The following is a 23,709-nucleotide window of genomic DNA, read 5'->3' on the forward strand; positions in this document are numbered from 1 at the left end:
CATGCTGACTTGTTCCTTTTCTCACACTGTATCTTGAAAACAAACTAGATGCTGCATATATTAGTCTGAATCCATTTTCGTTGTAATATGGTGAAATGTGTAATTTTCTGAAGTGCACTTTCCTTATTAGTAGAGTGAAGAGGAGTTCAGTAACATCACAAAACACAGGATTAAGATTAAATCAAACCTCAAAGGGTAACAAAACATTGATCCAGTAACTTCCACGTAGCCATTTCATGCACACGTTCAGCTTTATTTCTTTTAACACCCCTGAGGCTATCACCAATGCAATATCAAGAAACCTATGTGACATTACAAGTGAAATTTTGTCCATGAGAACAGGAAAGAAATTGAAGGAAAGTATTTTCAATTTTTTTATTATGTTGAAGCTTCAAAAATGTTTTACATAGGCCCAGGTAAACACAGAATTTATGTGAGCTGTTCTTTAATGATACAAATCTAAACATTTCAGTGTAAAATACTTCTTTGTGCAATCACCTGACTGCCCCTGTCAAATGTTTATTTACAGATGTGACAACTTTATGGTTTTATGAATTACGTGGCAAGACACAAATGGAACAAATGAGTAAAAAAAATAAGGTAATCACAGAACCCTTGTCCAAAATATGAGACAAAAAAATGGGGCTTCCATCAATCCTTAATACAGAGTTACTTAAATGTGTTTCCAATATAGGTTAGAACTAAAATCCCATAGATCAGTGCAATTCAACACAAATGTTACATACAAAGAACAGCTTCTGTTTACACAGTGGGAAAAATCCAAGATCATTGTCTACTACAATTCCTCTAGAAGATTTCCTCCAAATATGAAAACTGGAATCAGACACTTTACTGAACCCAAGTGTCCCCTGTCAACCTGTCGCATGTTCTTTAATTACAGCATGTCTGAATTAAAAAAAACAGAATAGCTTTGCAGAATTTATTGTCTGAATAAACTGTAATGTGACAAACTCAGCCACTGAAACCTGCCCGGCAAACAAAAAAACACAAATTCACTTTATTCTTCTACCCTGTGTCCTTCACCATTACTTATCTATCATTTCAATCAAGTGTTTATCAAAGTTACTTACATAATGAACACCAACCGCAACTGCACAATCTGCTTTCCATGCTTAAATGTATTTTCTTTTTGTCTGTGATATACAGTTGTCCCAGTAAACTTACACCAAAATGGATTTGCTTAATAGAAATTGTTTTAAAAAATGTAGTTATGTGCAGTTTTCCCTTAGATGTCTGCAATAAATAACATTTTTACAAATGCTCTCCTGTACTGTGATTCAACAGTACAGCAGTGAAGTATTTTTTGCATTCCCTACTAAGACTGAAATGTAAACACAGAATCCAGGAATATCATAAATTGCAACTCTTGTATATTTTTTTCAAATTATTAGCATACTATTGATTTCTAATTATTGCTCCAGCACCACTGTAACATGCAAGTAATAATGAATCAACTGCCCACAGTGGTATTATTCCATATGACCTTTGCAGAATAAAAATAACTGGAGACTTCAGGGATGGTTATAAATGCATCCACATTTACACATTTCTTTCCTCCCCTTCACAGTTACCAAAATCGCAGTATCACATATATCAAAAACATTCAGTCCTCTGTTAACATATTTGCATTAATACTTTGACATTCTTAAAAACTGATAGTTATTCAAACAACAATCAATTGCCATCAGCATATATGCCTAAAATGGAAATAACATTTCTGTGGTCATTTACCATTTTAAATTTTACTTCCATAATCGTATTCACAAATATGGCTAATGATTTATAAACGTAATAAATCAAACTGACAGCATGGAAGACAAGTGTAACCCCCATCCACTGGTACAGGACCCATCACTGACTTCATATGCAGAGATGACAGGGCACATGTTTTAATATTCTTATGCTGTTGCCCCGACAAAAACTGAGGCTGTTGAGTGGCTTTAAACTAAAGCCATATCAAAAGGGGGAAAAAAAGACTAAAGAATAAACAAGTACAGTTCTTATATCTTTTATACACAAGTTCCTTGATGTGTAGGAGGGAGTTGTTTTCTGTTCCTAACTGCTGAGGTCTTCTCTTTGCACTCACTTGGTTTTTGTTGAGAAATATCTATAAGAGCACTGGCTATGGCAAGACCTGCAGATACAAAAATGAAAAATGATTTACTTGGAGCTCCATTAGGCTTTATTACATGTTGGTCGCCTCTCTGCACAACACCACAGTAAAAAGACCATTCACTCCAACTTAGATATAGTGTATTCAATATGGCAATGCTGTTTGATTTCCATTAAATCAGGTTGCCAAAGAAGATCATTTTTCAAAATGTCACATAAATCATCTTATGAAATTCATTTATTGTGTTCTCCAGTCCAGTACTGTTCCTAGTTATCAAAGCAATACAATTAAGTGAGGAACAATTCATTACTCAAAACCTGAAGTCTAAAGTAATTTCATTAACTATGGCAAGATGATTCACAGAAGCACTGGTCAAATAAAATTTAAATGAAGATCAAGTTTAAACCTTCTGTATAAATACAGTGCTTCAAATGTTCATTACAGTGTGTACATTCTTTCAGGACTTGAATTTAATATGGATCTGAAAGAACCTCGTTCTATAAACTCATTTGGAATGCTTTGAAGTATTTTAGTATCTACTTTTCAGACAGGCCATAGAGATTTTTTAAATACAGAAGTGAATGCAAGGCCGCAGAGATTGGTTATTTGAAGAAATGTCACATGGGTAACAAAATACTTCACCAAAATTAGTATCAGGGCTATTTCTCCGCATGTAATACTGCTTAAGATATGTCTGAAAATATTTTTTTAAAGAGCAAGTTAGACATTTGAACGAATGTCATGCAACACCATATTTTCAATACAGTTCTTTTCCTTTCATGAATACTGTACTAGCAAAATAATTCCTCCTGGCTTTCATGTATATACATGAAGAATTAGTAGTATGCTATACTTGTATGTTATTCAAAAATTCCAATCAATCCCACAGGACTCTTGTTTAATTACATAAAGTAGTTCTGATTAACTGATTTCTTCCCTAATACAGGTATGCAAATCGTGTTCAATACAAATGCTTTTTAATACTCAATAGGCTCATAAAACCTTTTGCAAATACAGCTATGAAAATCTGTAATTCTATTTTCTTCAAACTATAATTAAAACCATTCAGTCCGACTGGTCTATATCGATGTCTGTGCTGCACATAACCCTCCTCCCAACTACTTCATCTCACCCTAACAACATATCCTTCTATTCTTTCCTTACTCATATACTTGTAGTTAGCTAGTTTCCCCTTAAATACATTTATGCTATTTGCCTCAGCCACATCACGTTCCATATTCTAACCACTCTCAGTAAAGAACATACAAATTGAGAGCAGGAGGAGGCTCACCATTCAATAAGATCATAGCTGATCTATTTTAACCTCATATCCCTGCTTAACCCCCATAACCTTTTACCCCCTTACTTACCAAGAGTCTATCTACTCTGCTGTAAAGATATTCAAGGACTCTGCCTCAACCAGCTTTTGAGGAAGAGAATTCCAAAGTCTCACAACCCTCTGTGAGAAAAAAAATTTCATCTCTGTCCAAAATGGGTGAGTCCTTATTTTGAAACAGTGGCCCCAAGTTCTAGATTCTCCCACAAGAGGAAATATCCTTTCCACATTCACCCTGTCAATTACCCTCAGGGTCTCATATGTTTTAATCAAGTCAACTCTTACTCTTCTAAACTCTAGTGGATAGAAGACTAGCTTGTTCAGCCTTTTCTCATAAGATAACCCACCCAGTCCAGGTATTAATCTAGTAAACATTCTCTGGACTGCTTCTAATGCATTTACATCTTTCCTTAAATATGGCGAGCAATACTGTACACAGTACTCCAGATGTGGTCTCACCAATGCCATGTATAACTGAAGCATACTCTTGTATTCAATTCCCCTTGCAATAAATGATAATATTCTATTGGCTTTACTAATTACTTGCTGCACTTGCATACTAACGCTTTGCGATTCATGCACTCAGATACTCAGATCCCTCTGCATCTCAGAGCTCTGCAATCTCTCACCATTTAGATAATATGCCTCTTTTTTATTCGTCTTGCAAAAAGGACAACCTCACATGTTCCTACATTATACTCCATTTGACAGGTCTTTGCCCACTCACCAAACCTATCTATATCCTTTTGTAGCCTCCTTACATCCTCTTCACAACTTATTTTCCTACCTACCTTTGTGTCATCAGCAAATTTAGCAACCATACCATTCCCATCATCCAAATCATTTATATAAATTGTAAAGAGTTGAGGCCCCAGCCTGACCCCTGTGACACACCACTTGTTATATCCTGCCAACCAGAAAATGAGCCATTTATGCCTATTCTCTGTCTCCTGTTAGCTAGCCAATCTTCTATCCATGCCAATATGTTACCCCTCTACACCATGAGCTTTTATTTTCCACAATAACCTTTGATGAGGTTATTATCAAACGCCTTCTGAAAATCTAAGTAGAGTACATCCATTGGTTCCCCTTTGTCCAAAGCACGTGTTACTTCTTCAAAGAACTCCAACAAGTTGGTTAAACATGATTTCCCTTTCACAAAGCCATGCTGACTCTGCCTGATTATCTTGAATTTATCTAAGTGCCCTGTTATAATGTCTTTAATAATAGCTTCTAACACCTTCCCTATGACAGATGTTAAGCTAATTGGCATATAGTTTCTTGCTTTCTGTCTCAATCCCTTTTTGAATAAAGGAGTCACAATAGCTGTTTTCCAATCTGATGGAACCTTCCCCAAACCTAGTGAATTTTGGAAAATTAAAACCAATGCATCATCTATCTCACCAACCACTTCTTTTAAGACCATAGGATGAAATCTATCAGGGCCTGGAGATTTGTCAAACCACAGTTTCAACAATTTTCTATGTCCCACGCCCCTGTTGATTGTAATTTTCTTGCGTTCCTCCCTCCCAATTCCTGACTTTTACAGCTATTTCTAGGATGTTACTTGTATCCTCTACAGTGAAGACTGATGCAAAACTCCTACTGAATTCACCTGTCATCTCCTTATTTTCCCTTATCAATTCCCCAGACTTACTTTCTATAGGACTAATGCTCACTTTGTTAACTCTTTTCCTTTTAAAATATCTATAGAAACTCTTACTGTCTGTCTTGATATTCTTCGCTGGCTTTCTCTCATACTCTAATTTTTCCTACCTCATTAATCTTTTAGTTATTGTTTGTTGTTTTTTAATTCTGTCCAAACTTCTGACCTGCCACACATCTTTGTACAATTATATGTTTTTTCTTAAGTCTGATACTATCTTTAACCTTTTTAGTTAACCATGGATGGTGGATCTGCCCCTTGGAATTTTTCTTTCTTGTTCGAATGTATCTATTCTGTGTATTCTGAAATATCCCATTAAATGTCTGCCACAGGATCTCTACTGACCTATCCCTTAACCTAAATTACCAGTTCACTTTCACTAGCTCTGCTTTCATGCCCTCATAATTGCCCTTATTTAAGTTTAAAATACTATTGTTAGACTCAGTCTTCTCTCCCTCAAACGGAATGCAAAATTCAATCATATTTTGATCACTGCTACCTAGGGATGCTTTCACTATGAGGTCATTAATTAATCCTATCTCATTGCACAATACCAGGTCTAGTATAGCCTGTTCCCTGGTTGGCTCCAGAATGTGCTTATCTAAGAAATTATCCTGAAAAAATTCTTTGAATTCATAACCTATGTTACCTTTGCTCATATGGTAGTTCTATATGTGTATTAAAATCCCCTATCATCACCGTACCTTTCTGACAAGCTCCCACTATTGCTTCTTTGATACCTCGTCCTACCATGTGATTACTATTAGGGGGCCTGAACACCACTCCCACAAACGACTTCTTGCCTTTATCATTCCTCATCTCTACCCAAACCGCTTCTATATCCTGCTTTCCTGAACTTAGGCTATCCCTTGAACGGGAACCCACTTCTTCCACAACAGGTTTTGAGCCACATATTCATCTCTATAATCTTATTTGCCCTATGCCAATTTGTACACGGTTCAGGTAATAATCCTGAGATTATTAACTTTGAGGTTCTAATTTATTACCAGCTCCTCATACTGACTATGCAGAAGCTCTTTCCTTGTCCTATCCGTGTCGTTGGTACCTACATGGACCACGACAACTGGATCCTCCCCTTCCCATTGTAAGTTCCTCTTCAGCCCTGAGTAGGTGTCCCGAACCCTGCCACCAGGCAGGCAACACAACCTTCTGGACTCATGCTCTTTGCCGCAGAGTGTCAATACCCCTCACTATTTTAAAAGCAAAAAAACTGCGGATGCTGGAAATCCAAATTAAAAATAAAAATACCTGGAAAAACTCAGCAGGTCTGGCAGCATCTGCGGAGAGGAACACAGTTAACGTTTCGAGTCCATATGACTCTTCAACAGAACTAAAAAAAAATAGAAGAGGTGAAATATAAGCTGGTTTAAGGGGGGGTGGGACAAGTAGAGCTGGATAGAGGGCCAGTGATAGGTGGAGATAGCCAAAAGATGTCATAGACAGAAGGACAAAGAGGTGTTGAAGGTGGTGATATTATCTAAGAAATGTGCTAATTAAGGGTAGAAAGCAGGACAAGCAAGATACAGATATCCCTAGTGGGGGTGGGGTGAGGGAATCGACATAGGCTAAAAGGTAGAGATAAAACAATCGATGGAAATACATTTAAAAATAATGGAAATAGGTGGGAAAAGAAAAATCTATATAAATTATTGGGAAAAAAAGGGGGGATCGGAATGAGGGTGGGGATGGAGGAGAGAATTCATGATCTAAAATTGTTGAACTCAATATTCAGTCTGGAAGGCTGTAAAGTGCCTAGTTGGAAGATGAGGTGCTGTTTCTCCAGTTTGCGTTGAGCTTCACTGGAACAATGCAGCAAGCCAAGGACGGACATGTGGGCATGATAGCAGGGTATAGTGTTGAAATGGCAAGCGACAGGGAGGTCTGGGTAATGCTTGCGGACAGACCAAAGGTGTTCTGCAAAGCGGTCACCCAGTCTGCGTTTGGTCTCTCCATTGTAGAGGAAACCGCATTGGGAGCAACGAATGCAGTAGACTAAATTGAGGGAAGTGCAAGTGAAATGCTGCTTCACTTGAAAGGATTGTTTGGGCCCTTGGACGGTGAGGAGAGGGGAAGTAAAGAGGCAGGTGTTACACCTTCTACAGTTGCATGGGAAGGTGCTGTGGGAGGGGGTTGAGGTGTAGGGGGTAATGGAGGAATGGACCAGGGTGTCCCGGAGGGAACGATTCCTGCGGAATGCCGCGGGGGGGGGGGAGGTGAAGGGAAGATGTGTTTGGTGCTGGCATCAGGCTGGAGTTGGCGGAAATGGCGGAGGTTGATCCTTTGAATGTGGAGGCTGGTGGGGTGATAAGTGAGGACAAGGGGGACCCTATCATGTTTCTAGGAGGGAGAGGAAGGTGTGAGGGCGGATGCGCGAGAGATGGGCCAGACATGGTTGAGGGACCTATCAACCACCGTGGGTGAAAAACCTCGGTTAAGGAAGATGAAAGACATGTCAGCGGAACTGTTTTTGAAAGTGGCATCATCAGAACAGATGCGACGGAGGTGAAGGAACTGAGAGAATGGGATGGAGTCCTCACAGGAAGCGGGGTGTGAGGAGCTGTCGTCGAGGTAGCTGTGAGAGTTGGTAGGCTTGTAATGGATATTGGTGGACAGTCTACCACCAGAAATTGAGACAGAGAGGTCAAGGAAGGGAAGGGAACAGCTTCCTGTACCATGGTGCCACGGCCAGGCTGCTCATCTACCTTGCAGACCTCGCTTTCATTCATGCAGGTTTTGAGCACTTCAAACCTAGTTGACAATTGCAAAGTCTGAGGCTCATCCCCTACTGTCTTGCTTAGTCCCTTTACCTGCCTCACTCACGGTCACATCCTCCTGTCCCTCACTGTTGACCAAAACCTATTCTAAGAGGTGTGACCGTCCTTCTGAAACAAAGTGTCCAGGTATTTCGCCCCCTCCCTTATGTTGTGCAGTGTCTGCAGTTTGGCTTTCAGATCAATAATCCTGATTCAAAATTCCTCTAGCTACTTACGCTTTCTGCAGTCATGTTTGGCCTGGATCGCCTTGGCATACTAAAGTACCCACATTCCACAGTTGCAACATAACACCTGAACTTTCATTATTACTTATGTTATTTAGTTAATCTAACTACTTTCTTAATTAACTTAGAGTAATTCCTATGTATGCTACAATTCACTGTGCTTATTAAATACTAGTGCCACTGACAACTAAAAGTTACACGTTTCTTAACTACACAGGTATGTGTTTTAGGTGTTCACTTTAATTATTTAATTTTATTTTAAAGTTTTAGTTCTATTTTGTTTATAGATCTACCTTAACTCTTGTGTCCTGAGCTGGCTATTAACACACTGTCCCTAACACTAAGCTCTTACTGGCCAATCAACTTACAAAAGTACAGAGCCTGTACTATTTTAAACCTTAACCACTTACTAGCTACTCACCAAACAGCTAGCTTCTTCTCCAAACAAGCAAACTGCTTCTTTGCTGTGATGTCACTATTTGTTTTCTTGCATTGTTTTCGATCTCCCTAACTGTCTCTCCACTTGCGCTGTTTTCAATCTCCCAACTGTCCCTCCACTCATGCTCTTTTCAATTTCCTGACCTCCTCTCTGCTTGTGCTATTTTCAATCTCCTGAAATTTCAGTTGAATTCATTATTAGATTGATTAATAACTATCTTATGTTTATGATTCCTGGTTTTGAATCTCCCACAAGGTGAAAACATTTTCTCAACACCTACCCTATCAAATCCCTTCTTCATAACTTTGCCGACGTCCATAAGGTTACGCCTCAGTCTTCACTTTTCCAGAGAACTTCAAGGCATCCTTGCTCATTTGAAGGCAACCTAGTTTTACTACCACATATATGCCCAAGCTTTCAATATATATTGGCCAAATTGTTTGAACCACAATTTTTAGATCATTTTTATTCTAACTTATTTACCAATTACAATCATTTCAAAACATGCACAAGTCAAAGTGGGAACCAAGTCTAATCTGTGTTTTCTGCCTTTTGCTAACTCTACAGCTCAAGTTTCAAATTATGCTACCAGTAAACCATGGCCCAATGCTTCTAGTCTCCAGATCGTCGGAGATCAGACATACGACTGAAGATGCGCGTCGGGACCCTGTGAAAGTCCTGAAGCACTGACCTAGGTGGGAAGTGCCCTGGAAGTTTCAACTTCTGATGGGCAGCTTCCCTGCTCCACTGCACCCTCCGTGAATGTCTCCAACTCAAAGATTACCTAAATAGTTACCCAGGAAATGCTAGACAGAAAAAAACCTACTCTAACTCCAGGATAACTACAGAACTGTCGAAGTTCTGTCGAAGGGTCATGAGGACTCGAAACGTCAACTCTTTTCTTCTCCGCCGAAGCTGCCAGACCTGCTGAGTTTTTCCAGGTAATTCTGTTTTTGTTTTAACTACAGAACTGATGTCTCCAATTGTTCACACCGAACCCCCTACTACCCACCTTGACCCCGTGACTACCACCTCGCCTACCTGCCACCTCAACCCCCTTACCCGTGCCCACTTCTCCACCTCACCCACTGCCATCTCAGCCCTAACCCCCACACTATTTATCCACTTCACTCACCTGCCACCTCATTCACCCACGTTACCCACTGTCACCATACCCACTTACCTCACCCACCTACCCACCCTACCAATTCACTTGTTCATTCATTGACCTATTCACCAACATTCAAACTGGACCTTTAAACTTAATTTACAGCAGCTACAGCCATAAAAAGGGGGTGTGTCATGTCCTCCCCTGAATCTGTTGTGATCCAAAGTAGTTCCCAGAGGGATGCTGTGCTCCACATTTCAAGGAAAGCCGTGATTGGAAAGTCCTGTAAGAAATACGGAGCAGCGTTGTGCCAGGACAATGTTCGCACAAAGCGGCCATCTGACAATGACTGCCACTCTTTGGAAGATCTGGGCTCACATTTCGAATAACTATCTGATAAATCAACCTTTAGATAACTGTTGTACTCACCATGCTTCTATCAATGCAGTATTTAGGGTAAATGTTCAGAATTGGATTTTTCTTACAGTGGGTTTTAATGGTTGCTTTAGTTGCAAATGAAAAAAAGTTACTAAATCAGGTATCAGCTGATGATATTCTCCTATTCTTTACAATATAAATATACATCTACTGATAAAATACAAGGTCAAAAGTATTAGTCTAGTGGCTAAATACAGGCTGAGCAAAATATAGAATTTTCCTTTGAAAACTTCTACTCCTCACTTGAATGGCATTGAAACATGAGAGGGAAAGAGAACAAGGCTCTAGATCTGTCCCACTAGAAATTTTCAGACTGGCTTACAATGGTGCTAAGGTTTCTTGTTCCTGCAGCATATTCTGTGCAGCTACTGAATCAATCGAAAGAGAATGTTGCCGTCCACAGAGTTATAAATTCCAAAACTCACTGTGTTGCAGTAATAAAACGATATAAGGCATGATAATGGTAGTTTTAAATAGACTTCCATTTATATGACCCTGCCTGACTTGATGAGTATTTCTATTATTTTCAGTTTATATTTCAGATTTCCAGCATCCACAGTATTTTACCTTTTGTATTTATATGGTGGCTTTTGCATCCGCAGCATGTCATAAAGCATTTCACAGCCAACATAAAGTGCTTTTGATGGTTAGTTACTGTTACTATATCGGTAAACATGGCAGTCAATTTGTGTACGTCCAAGTCCGGCAAATAATAGATGCCATAAGAGTGCAGTTAAACCTTTTTTTGGTGCTGCTTGTTTAAGTATATTTTATTGATGTGACAGAACTGTATTCAGTTAAAAGATCAACTTTCATTTGTGGTGCAAACTGGGTGGACAGTGGCGCGTCTGCCTGGTGTCAGTGCTGAGAGACCCAAATTCGTTTGATGGTCATTCAAATCACATGGGCAAGCTGCTGTCTGCGAGTAGCACTGATTGGCTGCTCATCAATTTTAAGGTTGGGTTTTCTTCAGCTTTAATGTCTATTTAAACCAAAACATGTATACAATCTGAAAAAAGAAAAATAATTGGTTCACATTTCTGTGATTAATGGACCTCGCGAGAACTCCTGGGTTCAGTGGTGCAGCAATGGAGGGTCTGAAGTCTTCCCCACATGTAGCAGATTGAGGCCCATGTCAACGATGCAGCAGGCCTGGAAGGAGGTAGCTGTAAACGTCAGAAACATTATCCCCAGGACACGAGCATAGTGCCAGAAATTCAATGACTGTACCCAGACAGCAAAGCAAAGAATAATTTTTTTTTATTCATTAGGATACATACCTTTCCAAACTATATCTCCCTGCTCCACCCACCAGCACACCAAACATTTCCTCTGTTTCATATGGTTCTCAGGTGATCTCAAAACCAACTATCCTTCTCATTATAATTACACAGTCCTCTGCTGCTGCTTCCTCAGAACATGCATAATTGGCATTCTACTTTAAAAACCTGGTAATAACTGAGAAATATTTACTCTTCTGCTAACTACTTTCACATTGGAACCGCTTGTTTGCACATGACTGTTTCCCCAGCTTGTTCACAACTTCTCCCGCTCAGCATGCGCACTATACGAAGCTGCCCCACACCTCTTCACAACCTTTTATAGAAAACAAAAAGCAAAGTGCTGCAGATGCTGGAAATCTGAAATAAAAATAGAAAATGATAGAAACACTTGGCAAGGTAGGCAGAATCTGTTCTTCTTATAACCCTTCATTAAAGCCGCTCTTATGCTTCTGACAAAACTTAACCTTTTCTTTTCTTCACAGATGCAATTTGATCTTTTGAGTATTTGCAACTTTCTTCTGTGTTTATAAGAACCACACACCAACTTACTCCACTCTTCTTGTAGGACAAGCACAACACAGGGAGAGCAAGGCTTCATGTAAGCCCTTGCTTAGACTGCAAATGTACTGTTGGAAGTCATGGCCAGGTACAGCAGAATGTTGATGATGGCAATGCTGAAAGTCAAGTACAGTAGGGAGTCTGGCTATCTCTCCCTTACCATTTATCTTTCCTCAAGCAATCATACATGCAGGCAACCTGTTGCTCCACTGTGCTGCCACTCGTCATCTACTGCATAACATTCCCATGTGATGCTGATGCTCATATCTCTCCCATTTTCCCAGGTCCATCTGCCTCAGTGTGAAATCCCAGCCACAGTCCCACAGTTTTTAAAAAGCGTCAACATCTGAAACTCAGTTAAACAGGCAAGTACAAAGAACAGCTAAAGAAAATGAAGGCTGCGATTAGCTCAGTTAAAAGGGTAATGGAAAACTGAATTGTAGACAATTGTGAAGCTTTCTGAGTGATGTAGAGATCAGGGAACTGTCAAAAACTGTACTGGGTCATTGAAGGATGCTCAAGGAAAGGCTACATAAAACTCATAGAATTGAATGATGATGTTAATAATAAAACTAGTAATATCAGCATATTCTTTTGGATACGGTAGAATTAAGAACTTGAAAGTAGGCCACCCAATCAGCTGCTTTCCTCCCTTCCAGTAGCCCAATAGGCTAATCATTCTCCCAAGCTCCCCTGTGCTTTAGCTCTAAAAGTATCCACCTCCAGTTTCCCTCCTATTGCTCCTAATGCCCTCTCTGAGCTCACCATGTCCAACCTCCTTCTGCTCTCTGATCCTATTACCTACCCGCCCCCCCCTTCCAACTGCTGACCACCCAACTTACCTTCCTAGCTCCCACATTAGTTAATCTTGTTAGGCTCTGTCCCTCTCTCCTTCATCACCCCCTCTTCGAAAACAAAATCCTTGACCACGCTTGTCCTTACAAACTACTGCCATGTTTCCAACCTCCCTTTCCTCTCCAAAGGCCTTGAATGTATTTTTGCAGTGCCCATCTTTCCCAGAACTTCATGTTTGAATCCCTCCAATCAGGTTTTTGCCTGGTCACAATACCAAAACCAGGTCTTACCAAAGTCACAAATAATATCTTACATGATTGTGACAAAGGTAAACTAACCCTCCTCATTCCCAACTTGTATACAACCTTGGACATGGTTCACTGCACCATCCTCTTCCAATACATCTCTCTGATATGATTCCTCCTTTGCTCCGGCAGGTCAGCAGACATGTTCTGGCTGGATAAACACCTCTTTACTGTCGTCCAGCTGGTTGGTAATGCACTCTCCTGGTTCCATTCATTTCTAGTAGCCAGAGAATCACCTGAAATGACTTCTCTTCCTGCTCCCACATTGCTATCTCTGGTATTCCCCCAGGATCTATCCTTGGGTCCCTTTTATTTCTCATCTACATTCTGCCCCTCTGTGACATAATTGGAAGCATAATGTCAGTTTCAACATGAATATTGACAATATCAAACTCTATGTCACCACTTCTCTTAACCTCCCTGCTGACTCTAAATTGTTAATCTGCTTGTCCAAAATCCAATCCTGAATGAGCGGAAATTTCCTCCAACTAAATATTGGGAAGACTGATGCTTCCAGCTTTAATTCCTGCCACAAACTCTATTCCCTAGCCACTGACTCCATCCATCTCCTTGGCAAATGTCTGAGGCTGAACCAGATTGTTGGTGTTATATTTGACCCAGAGATGAGCTTCCAACCACATACCCGCTGTTATGTATTTGTTGGGTTGCTGTAAATCTTATTTATTTCAGAATAATGTAGAGATGGCTCTGGCTTTAAATCTTTACTTACAATACTTTAAAACATCTCAGAACTTACAGCAGTTTCAACACACACTTTGTCTTTCCTGGATCCCAGATCCTTTCCGTAACATTCCTAGTCTGGTGTCAGTACATTAATCTCTCGCTCCACCCATAGGTTTAAGTAATCAAACAAGTGCACAAGGATAAGTTATCAGACCAGCAGAATCAAATGCAGATGAAACAAACCAATGAATACTTCATCTTTTCCCCTTTTTAACTAAAGGCCTTATTTTAAATTAAATCATCCTGAACACCATATACATCAAGTCATTTCCTAGAGGCCAACTTAACTGCTCTCTCCAAATACAAAAATAGTCTTTCAGATATGAAAGTATCTTTGATCCTCAATAGATGTACAAATCTGATATTGTGGTTTTGTGTGATTAATTTGGTAAGGCGGATGATCAACGTTGCTCACAGGAGAAGCAAATGTATTCTCATAATCACTGTAATCAAATGATTCTGGTCTGCTCACTATCAAGTGTCTTGCTTTCCACTTGGTAACGTTGTACAAAAGATAAGCATTGGTACCAAGCAATTGCTTGATCTACTTTTTATCTGATGGAGATGTTGTAAGTTTGTGGTCACGATCTGGCCATATGATTCGAACCCAATCTCCAACCACTGCTGCTCCTGTGTATTGGTGGTGGAGGGAGTGAATGTTTGTGGATGTGGTGCCAATCAAGTGGGCAGCTTTGTCCTGGACAGTGTCAAGCTTCTTGAGTGTTGTGGGAGCTGCACTGATTCAGGCACGTGGGGAGTATTCCATCACACTCCTGACTTGTGCCTTGTAGATGGTGGACAGGCTTTGGGGAGCCAGGAGATGAGTTATTTGTCATTCCTAGCCTCTGACCTGTTCTTGTACCCACAATATTTATATGGCTAGTCCAGTTCAGTTTCTGGTCAATGGTAACCCCCAGGATGTTGATATAGGGGGATTCAGTGATGGTAATGCCATTGAACATCAAGAGGCGATGCTGGATTCTCTCTTGTTGGAAAAGGTCATTGTCTGACACTTGTGTGGCGTGAATATTACTTGCCACTTGGCAGCCCAAACCTGGATATTGTCTAGGTCTTGGTGCATTTGGACATGCACTTCTTCATATCTAAGGAGCTGTGAATGGTGCTGAACATTGTGCAATCATCAGTGAACATCTCCACTTCTGTCCTTATGATGGAAGGAAGGTCATTGATGAAGCAGCTGAAGATGGTTGGGCTGAGGACACTACCCTGAGGAACTCCTGCACTGATGTCCTGGAAATGAGATGACTGACATCCAACAACCACAACTATCTTCCTTTGTGCTAGGTATCACTCAAACCAGTGGAGAGTTTTCCCGATTCCCATTGGCTCCAGTTTTTCTAGGGCTCCTTGTTGTCCTATGGTCAAATGCGGCCTTGATGTCGAGGGCAGTCACTCTCACCTCACCTTGGGAGTTCAAAACTTTTGTCCATGTTTGAACCAAGGCTGTAATGAGGTTAGGAGATGAATGGCCCTGGCAGAACCCAAGCTGGGCATCAGTGAGCAGGTTATTGCTAAGCAAGTGCCACCTAATAGCACTTTTGATGACCCCTTCCATTACTTTACTGATGATGGAGAATAGACTGATGTGGCGGTAATTGACCGGGTTGGATTTGTCCTGCTTTTTGTGTACAGGACATGCCTGGGCAATTTTCCACATAGCCGGATAGATACCAGTGTTGTAGCTGTACTGGAACAGCATGGCTAGGGGTGCGGAAAGTTCTGGAGCAGAAGTCTTCAGTACTGTTGCTGGAATTTTGTCAGGGCCCATAGCCTTGGCAGTATCCAGTGCTTTCAGCTGTTTCTTGATATCACATGGAGTGAATTGAATTGGCTGAAGACTGGCATCAGTGATGCTGGGGACCTCCGGAGGTGATGAGATGAATCATCCACTTGGCACTTCTAGCTGAAGATCGCAGCAAATGTTTCAGCCTTATCTTTTGCACTGATGTGCTGCACTTCTCCATCATTGAAGATGGGGATATTTGTGGAGCCTCCTCCTCCAGTGAGACGTTTAATTGCCCACCACCATTCATGACTGGATGTGGCAGGACTGCAGAGCTTAGATCAGATCCATTGGTTGCAGGATCACTTAGCTCTATCACTTGCTGCTTATGCTGTTTGGCATGCAAGTAGTCCTGTGTTATAGCTTCCCCGGTTGACACCTCACTTTTAGGTATGCCTGGTGCTGCTCCTGGCATGCTCTCCTGCACTTTTCATTGAACCAGGGTTGATCCCTTGGCTTGATGGTATTGGTAGAATGGGGGATATGTCAGGCCATGAGGTTACAGATTGTGTACGAGTACAATTCTGGTGCTTCTGATGGACCCACAGCACCTCATGGATACCCAGTCTTGAGTTGCTAGATCTGTTCAAAATTTATCCCATTTAGCACATTGGTAGTGCCACACAACACGATGGAGAGTATCCTCAATGTGAAGGTGGGACTTCATCTCCACAATGACTGTGCGGCGGTCACTCCTACTGATGCTATCATGGACAGATGCATCTGCGGCAGGCAGGCTGGTGAGGTCAAGTATGTTTTTCCCTCTTGTTGGTTCCCTCACCACCTGCTGCAGACCCAGTCTAGCAGCAATGTCATTTAGGATTCAGCCAGCTAGGTCAGTAGTGGTGCTCCCAAACCACTCTTGGTGATGGACACTTAAGTCCCCCACCCAAAGTACATTCTGTGCTATAGCCACCGTCAGTGCTTCCTCTAAGTGGTGTTCAACATGGAGGAGCACTGATTCATCAGCTGAGCGAGGGCGGTACATGTGTGAGAGAGTGAGTGGTGATGTCCCTTGAGCTGGCAGTGAGTGAGATGCCAGCGAATGTGTGATGGCCTTGTGAGTGTGTGAGTTTAGAGTGATGAGATGGTTGCCTTACCCTGGCGGCACCGATGAGATCATTCATCCTCTTTCTGCACTCACCTGCCATCTTTTTCTGTGCAGCGTTGGCACTGATCACCGTTGCCACTGCCTCCATAGCCGGTATGAGATTGTTGAACATCCTACAGTCAGAGTGGGGGTGGAGGAAATCACAGCGGGCCTCCAAAAGGCATTCCAGTGACAGGTCACTGAACTGTTCTTGTCTTTCCGGGCCATGTCTTCATTGGAGCAGCCCTGGACTGAAAGCATTGAGAAATGTGTATGTGGCTGAGTTTAGATATGGCACCTGGAGTGAGGAAATGGCGGGATGGGCGATTCAGAGCCCATCTGCCAGTGAGATGGCATGCTTCCTGTGGCTGCATAATTAATGAGGCAGGCAGCGGATGAGACGACGTAAAAACATGCAATTGCGGCGGGTGGGCAGAACATTGTTTTTCACGCCCACTACCGCACTTAGTGTAATTCTGGGATGATTTTTGCCCTCAGGGTGCATTCCTGTGTAACCTTTTGGAATCTAACATGGCAGATTCAATTTGGACAGCCATTTGGCTTTTTCCAAACATAGATCATCGACCTCCATGAGGAGACGTTCCCTAATTCATTGAATTTAAGTCTTTTCAATTAATTTGTCATGAATTAGTTCATTTGTTGTGTACCAAATTTAAATGTAGAAACCAATTGCTGCAATGCTGCTACATATTGTTTAATCGACTCATTGTTACCCTGGGATCTCTGACGGAATGTATATTGTTTGATCATCACATTTTTCTTTGGTCTGAAGTATTTTCTGAAAGCACTTACTGCTGTATCAAATGTAAACATATCTTCTGATCTGCTCAAATATTTGCTGGCATTCTGCTCTAAAACAATGCTTTCTTGCGGATTATTGCTACATCTAGACTGTCTATCCCCACAGCAAGCAAGTAGGTCTTGAACCCCTGAATCTACCGCTCCCATGACATGGGAAGGTCTCCCCATGATAAAAGAAATGGTCTGGAGCTGGTAAAGTTAAACTTTAGTTTTATATTAATTAGAAAACTTCAGTTAATTTTACTTGCATTTGTGCAAGCACTATTCTGAATTGCTCCAGGACCCTATGTTAGAGGCACTATATAAATACAAGTTGTGTTGTTGTTGTTTGAAAGGAATGCCCAATAGGAAGTAAAAGATTGATGGGAAACATTTGAACTTCTGAAGTGAAAAGTTCTTTTTCATATACATTCACCATATGAATTATCTGCTGGTGCTGTGACTATTTTATCCCTAAGCTCCCTACTCCCCACCAAAGAAATGTCTCCATGGGAGTATAAGAGAAAATAACTGACCGTCTGGTAACCATTTATTATTGCCACATCAATCTCTTATTTACTGTATGAAATATTGTTCACAGGTCAATATTATCCTTTTAAAAGTGTTAAAATGTCTTACAGTTAAAAGTTTTTAATGATGTTTTCACTTGTCAGGTGACATGGTGATCTAGACATCACTATTAAGTACAATCAATCGTAACTGTAAAACTCTGAAAGGGAAATGGTTCAGTACTTAGGGGGTTGCTAGTCTGTAGTTTTTACATACAAGAGAGTCCAAATGATGTGGTGAAGTTTCTTACAAATAATGTATCTAAATAAGCTAAGTAGTGTAAATTGTCTTTTATACAAATATAAGTATATAAGATAATGTCAAGATGTCAAATAATGTAACTTGCACCAATTTCAGGAGTCAATCTTTGTTAAAGACAACCTGAAGTGGATCCTAAAGAGTTTCACTGTACTGCAATACATATTTTCTTCAGTTTCTGAAAGGACCTGTTACTTTTGAAATCAGCAGAAAGGTTTCTTTAAAGCCACTTCAACAATACAATCCATTTCTGCCAGAGTTGCCTCCTAATTTTTATGGCAAAGGTACATTAAGAAATTTATTTTTATTTTAGTTAGAAAACTTTACAGTTAATTTTATTTAAACTTGTGCAAGCACAAATCTTAATTAAATTATTAGGATTTTCAGCACAATTAAACCATAAATACTCAATTCAAAAGCAGTTATAATGATAGGTCACATCCTGAAACATTGGCCTGGATTTCTGTGTAGGCTCTGTGGCCCTTTAAAAATAGCGGGTGGGACCCAGATTCAGGAGTCCTGCTCTTATTTCTGAAGGATACTACTTTTGCCGGTAGGGGAAAGGGGATGGTGTGTGACTCACACACGAGGGAAACCCCAAACTCAGAACTCAGTGCTGAGTTCAAACAGACCTCGTTTTCGCTCTAGGAAAGGCCTTAACTTACAGTGTGGGAGTTACCAATTTTCTGAGTAGACTTAGATGCTCTTGAAAGGAGGAGTAGGTCTGTAAACTGTTAAGCTGTGAAATTATTTAAATCCCAGCTCTTTAAAAATTAAAAAAAGGCCATCTGTATCAGTGAGAAGTTAAAAATAATCAGATTTAGCAGTTACTATGGTTTTTTTGTTGACATTACCTCAAGGGCTATCATTATTTCATTATTAATGATTGGTTGCTTTCCACAACCTATCATTATCACAGTAGGGGGTCCTAAATTTACAGTACGATTTTGCAGCTCAAAGGGTTGTTAAAGAATTAGTTGTCTCTAATGTGGGGTTATGCATACAAGTCTGTTTATTTTTATAAGGATTATAAGAGAGTAATTGAGGGGATTTGAAAGTTTTGAATGAGCATTAATGAAACAATGCAGTGAAGATGTAACAGATAGAACTTTATTTTATTTCATCTTATCATGGCTCCTGAGGTCTGCCCTTGTTGGTACTGGATGAGTTGGCATTAAGTGTGTAAGAACAAAGGGTGGTAGGTGGGTTGGCATGAGTGGCATCAAGTTGCATAGAGGATATGAGGGACCATTGAGGGTGCGTGGCGGGGGGTGGGGGGGGGCATGAGTTAGCCTGGAGGCTATGAGGACCAACTGGAGTGTGTGGGGAACATAAGTTGACATGAATGGAGCATGGGGGGGGTGGGTGGGTGACAAGGGTGTATGAGCTGTGAGGGCTAGAGCACCTAAAACATAAGCAATCAACTGGGACAAAGTCCCAAAGAACTGAGGTGGGCCTTTTAAACAGCCCACCTTGTCTCTCGGCAGCCTCTGTGGCCACCTCTACTTCAGATCGGTGACCTACGGCAATGGGCCCGGCTCCATCCTGCACCCCCCAACCCCCACTACCCACTATCCCACAACCCCACCCCAGCCCCCCGGAACGAAGATCCCACCACTTGGGGGAAATTCTTCCGAGACAGGTGTGGTGAACTGGGAAATTTCCTGACTCGCGCTACCTGCCTCAGAAGCGAAAATCTAGGCCATTAGCTTTTGTTTCTCTGCAGCTGCTAGACCTGCTGAATCTTTCCACATTTCCTGTTTTTATTCCTAAATACTCATTAGCTATGCTCATGATTACTCAGTCTGAACTAATCTTCCCATGTCTTTTAAAAGACAAAGGTAAAACAATATAGCATACTTGATTCTGCTGCCAACATTTTTCATTTTAAGCCTCAGATTGTGTTTGTTTTGGGGCACCTTCCCCATCATTTGCATGAATGATTAATTTATACTAGATACTACATAAATTGGAATGTATCAATCGCCAATAATGCCCAATTCTTAAGCAAGATTAGAAGTGTCAGACTTTAAATGAGCTTTTAAGATGTTAAATTTTAATCAACAATAGGTTAATCAGTTAGTCAAGTTTGGTCAGTCTGATTAGGACACACATCTTGACATCAAAGTTTGTTTAATGATCATAACAGATGAAAGGTTTATCATAGATTGATAATCCAGAGCCCAGGGGTAATGCTCTGGTGACCTGGGTTCGAATCCCACCATGGTAGATGGTGGAATTTGAATTCAATAAATATCTGAAATTAAAAGTCTAATGATAACCATGAAACCATTGTCAATTGTCATAAACACCCACTAATGTCCTTTAGGGAAGGAAATCTGCTGTCCTTACCTGGTCTGGTCTATATGTGATTCCAGACCCACAGCAATGTTGTTAACTCTTGAAAATGCCCTCTGAACAAGCAATTAGGGATGGGCAATAAATGCTGACCTAACCAGCATTAGCTTTTGCTGAAAGGATTGTCTTTCGTTTTATTCGTTCATGAACACAGCCCACGAATGAATAAAAACAACTCTGAGCTACTCAATCCTTTTTCTAAATCAAGATCATGGGCTGCAAACAGTTAAGATTACAAGTAGAAAATGCTCTTTGCAGAAGTTCAGGGAAGGAATTCTATAAAGAAGCAGTTAATCTAATGCATGTGCTACTGTGCATCTGTTAACTGATAGCTTTCTGAAAATGCATATAAATATATCTGACAGCTTTCCGCTGAAGGTTTTTAACTAATAAATCTTTCCTTCGGTGATGTTAAGGGTAATCTGTTTTTACTCCATCCTCCAGCCTGAGAGAGATTGTCTCCAGAGATGGTAACATTGAATCTTCCAAATAATGTGAAAACTATACACCACAGGACAATGAAAAACAAAAAGAACATTTCAATGCAATAAATTGTGTTCAATTCTTCAAAGGGTTTGAAATGAAAAATGCAGTTGTGAACCAAGCTTTAACTGCTGGGACATTATTTTGGAACAAATTTAATGAACAGTAATTTATTTCATTGAGTTTTCCTGTTTTTGTTACTCTCAATTTTTAAATTTGCTTTTTTTGAAGAAGGAGAATTGGAGGAAAATTCAATCCTGACTTTGTAAAATAAGTATATTGCTACCTGAACTTGTAGCTATCCTTTTTCTATAAACGGTATTGAATTGAAAACTGTTAGTGTCAAGAATGTATCTTCAAAGAACTTTCAAAAACTTGAATTTACTATGATACAACATAATTCATTAGATATTAGCTTGAATTTATCACTACATTTAACTCAACTGGCACGCAAACTAATGACAAGACTTCCCAATTGCCCCACAATGGGGTATTTCTCAATACAAGTAACATCAATGCATTTGAGTGACCATCCTCGCTCTGATGCGTAATGCATAACGTAGAGTTAGCACATCAATGCTTGCTGAATGAATGTTACATTGTTGGGGTGCAGCCTTTTGGGTAAGATCTGAAACTGAATCCCTACTACTAACGCTTAATTTAGGAGATGAAAAAGATCCAAAGGCACTATTCAATGTCTAGCAGATTTCTGTTTGTTATGGGCAACAATCCCTAATCACTACTGGTGAAAATGAAGTTACTACCTATTGTATGCATTCGCTGTTTGTTGTGCCAGATCTTTCTCCGTAATAATGACTTCGCTTCAAAAATAATGCACTGATTGTGATATTCTTGCGATATCCTGGATGTGATAAAGAAAAGTTTGTATTTTGTATGGAATTTATGTTTTCCTTACATGAACAGAGAGGATTCTATTTTATGTATGTTGGTAAGTGATCACCAACACTATATCACATGGTTCACTGCACAATTCCCAGACCCCACCCACAATATTTTAATGTTAAGATAATTATTCTTCCCAGCAGACCACAGATTGTCAGAATTACACTTTAGATACTAAGGCAACCCTTCCAGCAAAAGCTGTTGGGATGAAAATCAGGCAGGTTCTGTAAGGAGGCGGCAGTCTCTGAATGTGATAATTCTCTTCACTGTGTGATATTACCATTCAAACTTGTTAATGTTCAAGTTAAATTCCTTTCCTTTGTCTGTTATTTTAATCAAGGTGCTGACTCTGTAGTATAAGGGTCTGGCATAGAAAAGGTTAATGTCGGACTGGGTGGCATGCTGTGGATGTAAAGGAATGCATGACCCCAGTCTAGCTGGCAGTCTGAGACTGGACAGAGACATGTGCAGAGGCAAGCATGGAAACAGCTCCTAGCTTAGACCTTATACTGTATATATGTATATAGTCACAAGCAATTAATACACACTAACTGTTAAATTATTCAGGACTCAGAAACTCTTCATGAGACCTAGCGAACTACACACAACATCTTACAACATGGCGGCAGCTATCAGAAAAACCCATAGCATACAGAAGCTGGGGAAGAAATTTAAAACCTGGAAGTTGAAAAGAGCAGCATTCTGACCTGACAAAAAGCACCAGAAGCAAAGATGCAGAAGGAGATCGCCAGAGAAAATCTCCAAAACAGGATTGGAAGCAGAAGGCAGAAATAAAACTCCATGTCGAGCTTCAATACCCAAAGAGTGCAGAGGCAAAAGACATAGCAGGGGTGAGCAAAAAAAAAAAAGTTCTTAGCCAGAACCAGTTTAAAAAAGCTTCTATGTCAGCAGCAGTCAGAATTGCCATTTTAAAATGCATCACAAACAGCCTGAGTAGGCACCTGACCACACAGCGAGCATGTTCACTCTGAATGAAAAGTTAAATTAAAAAAACACATAATCAGCAGTTAAAAAGAGCCAACAAAAGCCAGGAATTAATGTTTTCAGGATCCGAAAATACTTACATACTGCAAGGAAAACTCAGAAATGTTGATCCAGGGAGTCACTGCTGAAAATTTAAAACACAGAAATCACGACTGCCGTTACTGCAGAAGCCCGCCAAAACTGACAATGCGGGACACTTGAAGTGTACTACAACATCATTTGGATGTTTTACAGCATTGAAAGCTCTACACACTTCTAATTTTAAATGACCATGGATCAAAAACCTACCTTACCAGTCCAGTTTGGACTCATGCAAAGGCCAAACCTAATACAGAATTGAGCATCCTAGAGCAGAAGCTTTTTAAATTACCAAAGTGCATCAGGTCTAAGGAGAAGATCAGAAGAAGTTCAGATTAATATGTTTTTATATTCATTTGGTGAACTTGCTGATGAAGTAATCCTAATGCAGTGCATTGAAGAATCCTTAATCAGCTTTGATGAAATATCAAAAGCCTGACAAATACTTTAACCTTTGAGTTGTGGAGTGCACAAAGCTTAAAAAGAGTCAGTAAAGCTACAAAAAGGTAAAGACGTTTCCCAAGCAAACCACAA

General features: G+C 40.3%; 1 protein-coding gene across 1 annotated transcript in view; it reads right to left on the bottom strand.

The window, feature by feature from the left end:
* Positions 1-369: 369 nt before the first annotated feature.
* The window catches only part of atrnl1b (attractin-like 1b), a 1,080,114-nt gene continuing 1,056,774 nt past the window's right edge, over positions 370-23,709 (bottom strand). Inside the window, exon 29 of the mRNA XM_041209279.1 lies at positions 370-2,155. Within this exon, the coding sequence (XP_041065213.1) occupies positions 2,031-2,155 (125 nt within the window). The 3' untranslated portion in view covers positions 370-2,030. The remainder of the gene's footprint in view (positions 2,156-23,709) is intronic.

This window comes from Carcharodon carcharias, chromosome 17 (assembly GCF_017639515.1).
Source record: "Carcharodon carcharias isolate sCarCar2 chromosome 17, sCarCar2.pri, whole genome shotgun sequence".
NCBI classification, from domain to species: domain Eukaryota; kingdom Metazoa; phylum Chordata; class Chondrichthyes; order Lamniformes; family Lamnidae; genus Carcharodon; species Carcharodon carcharias.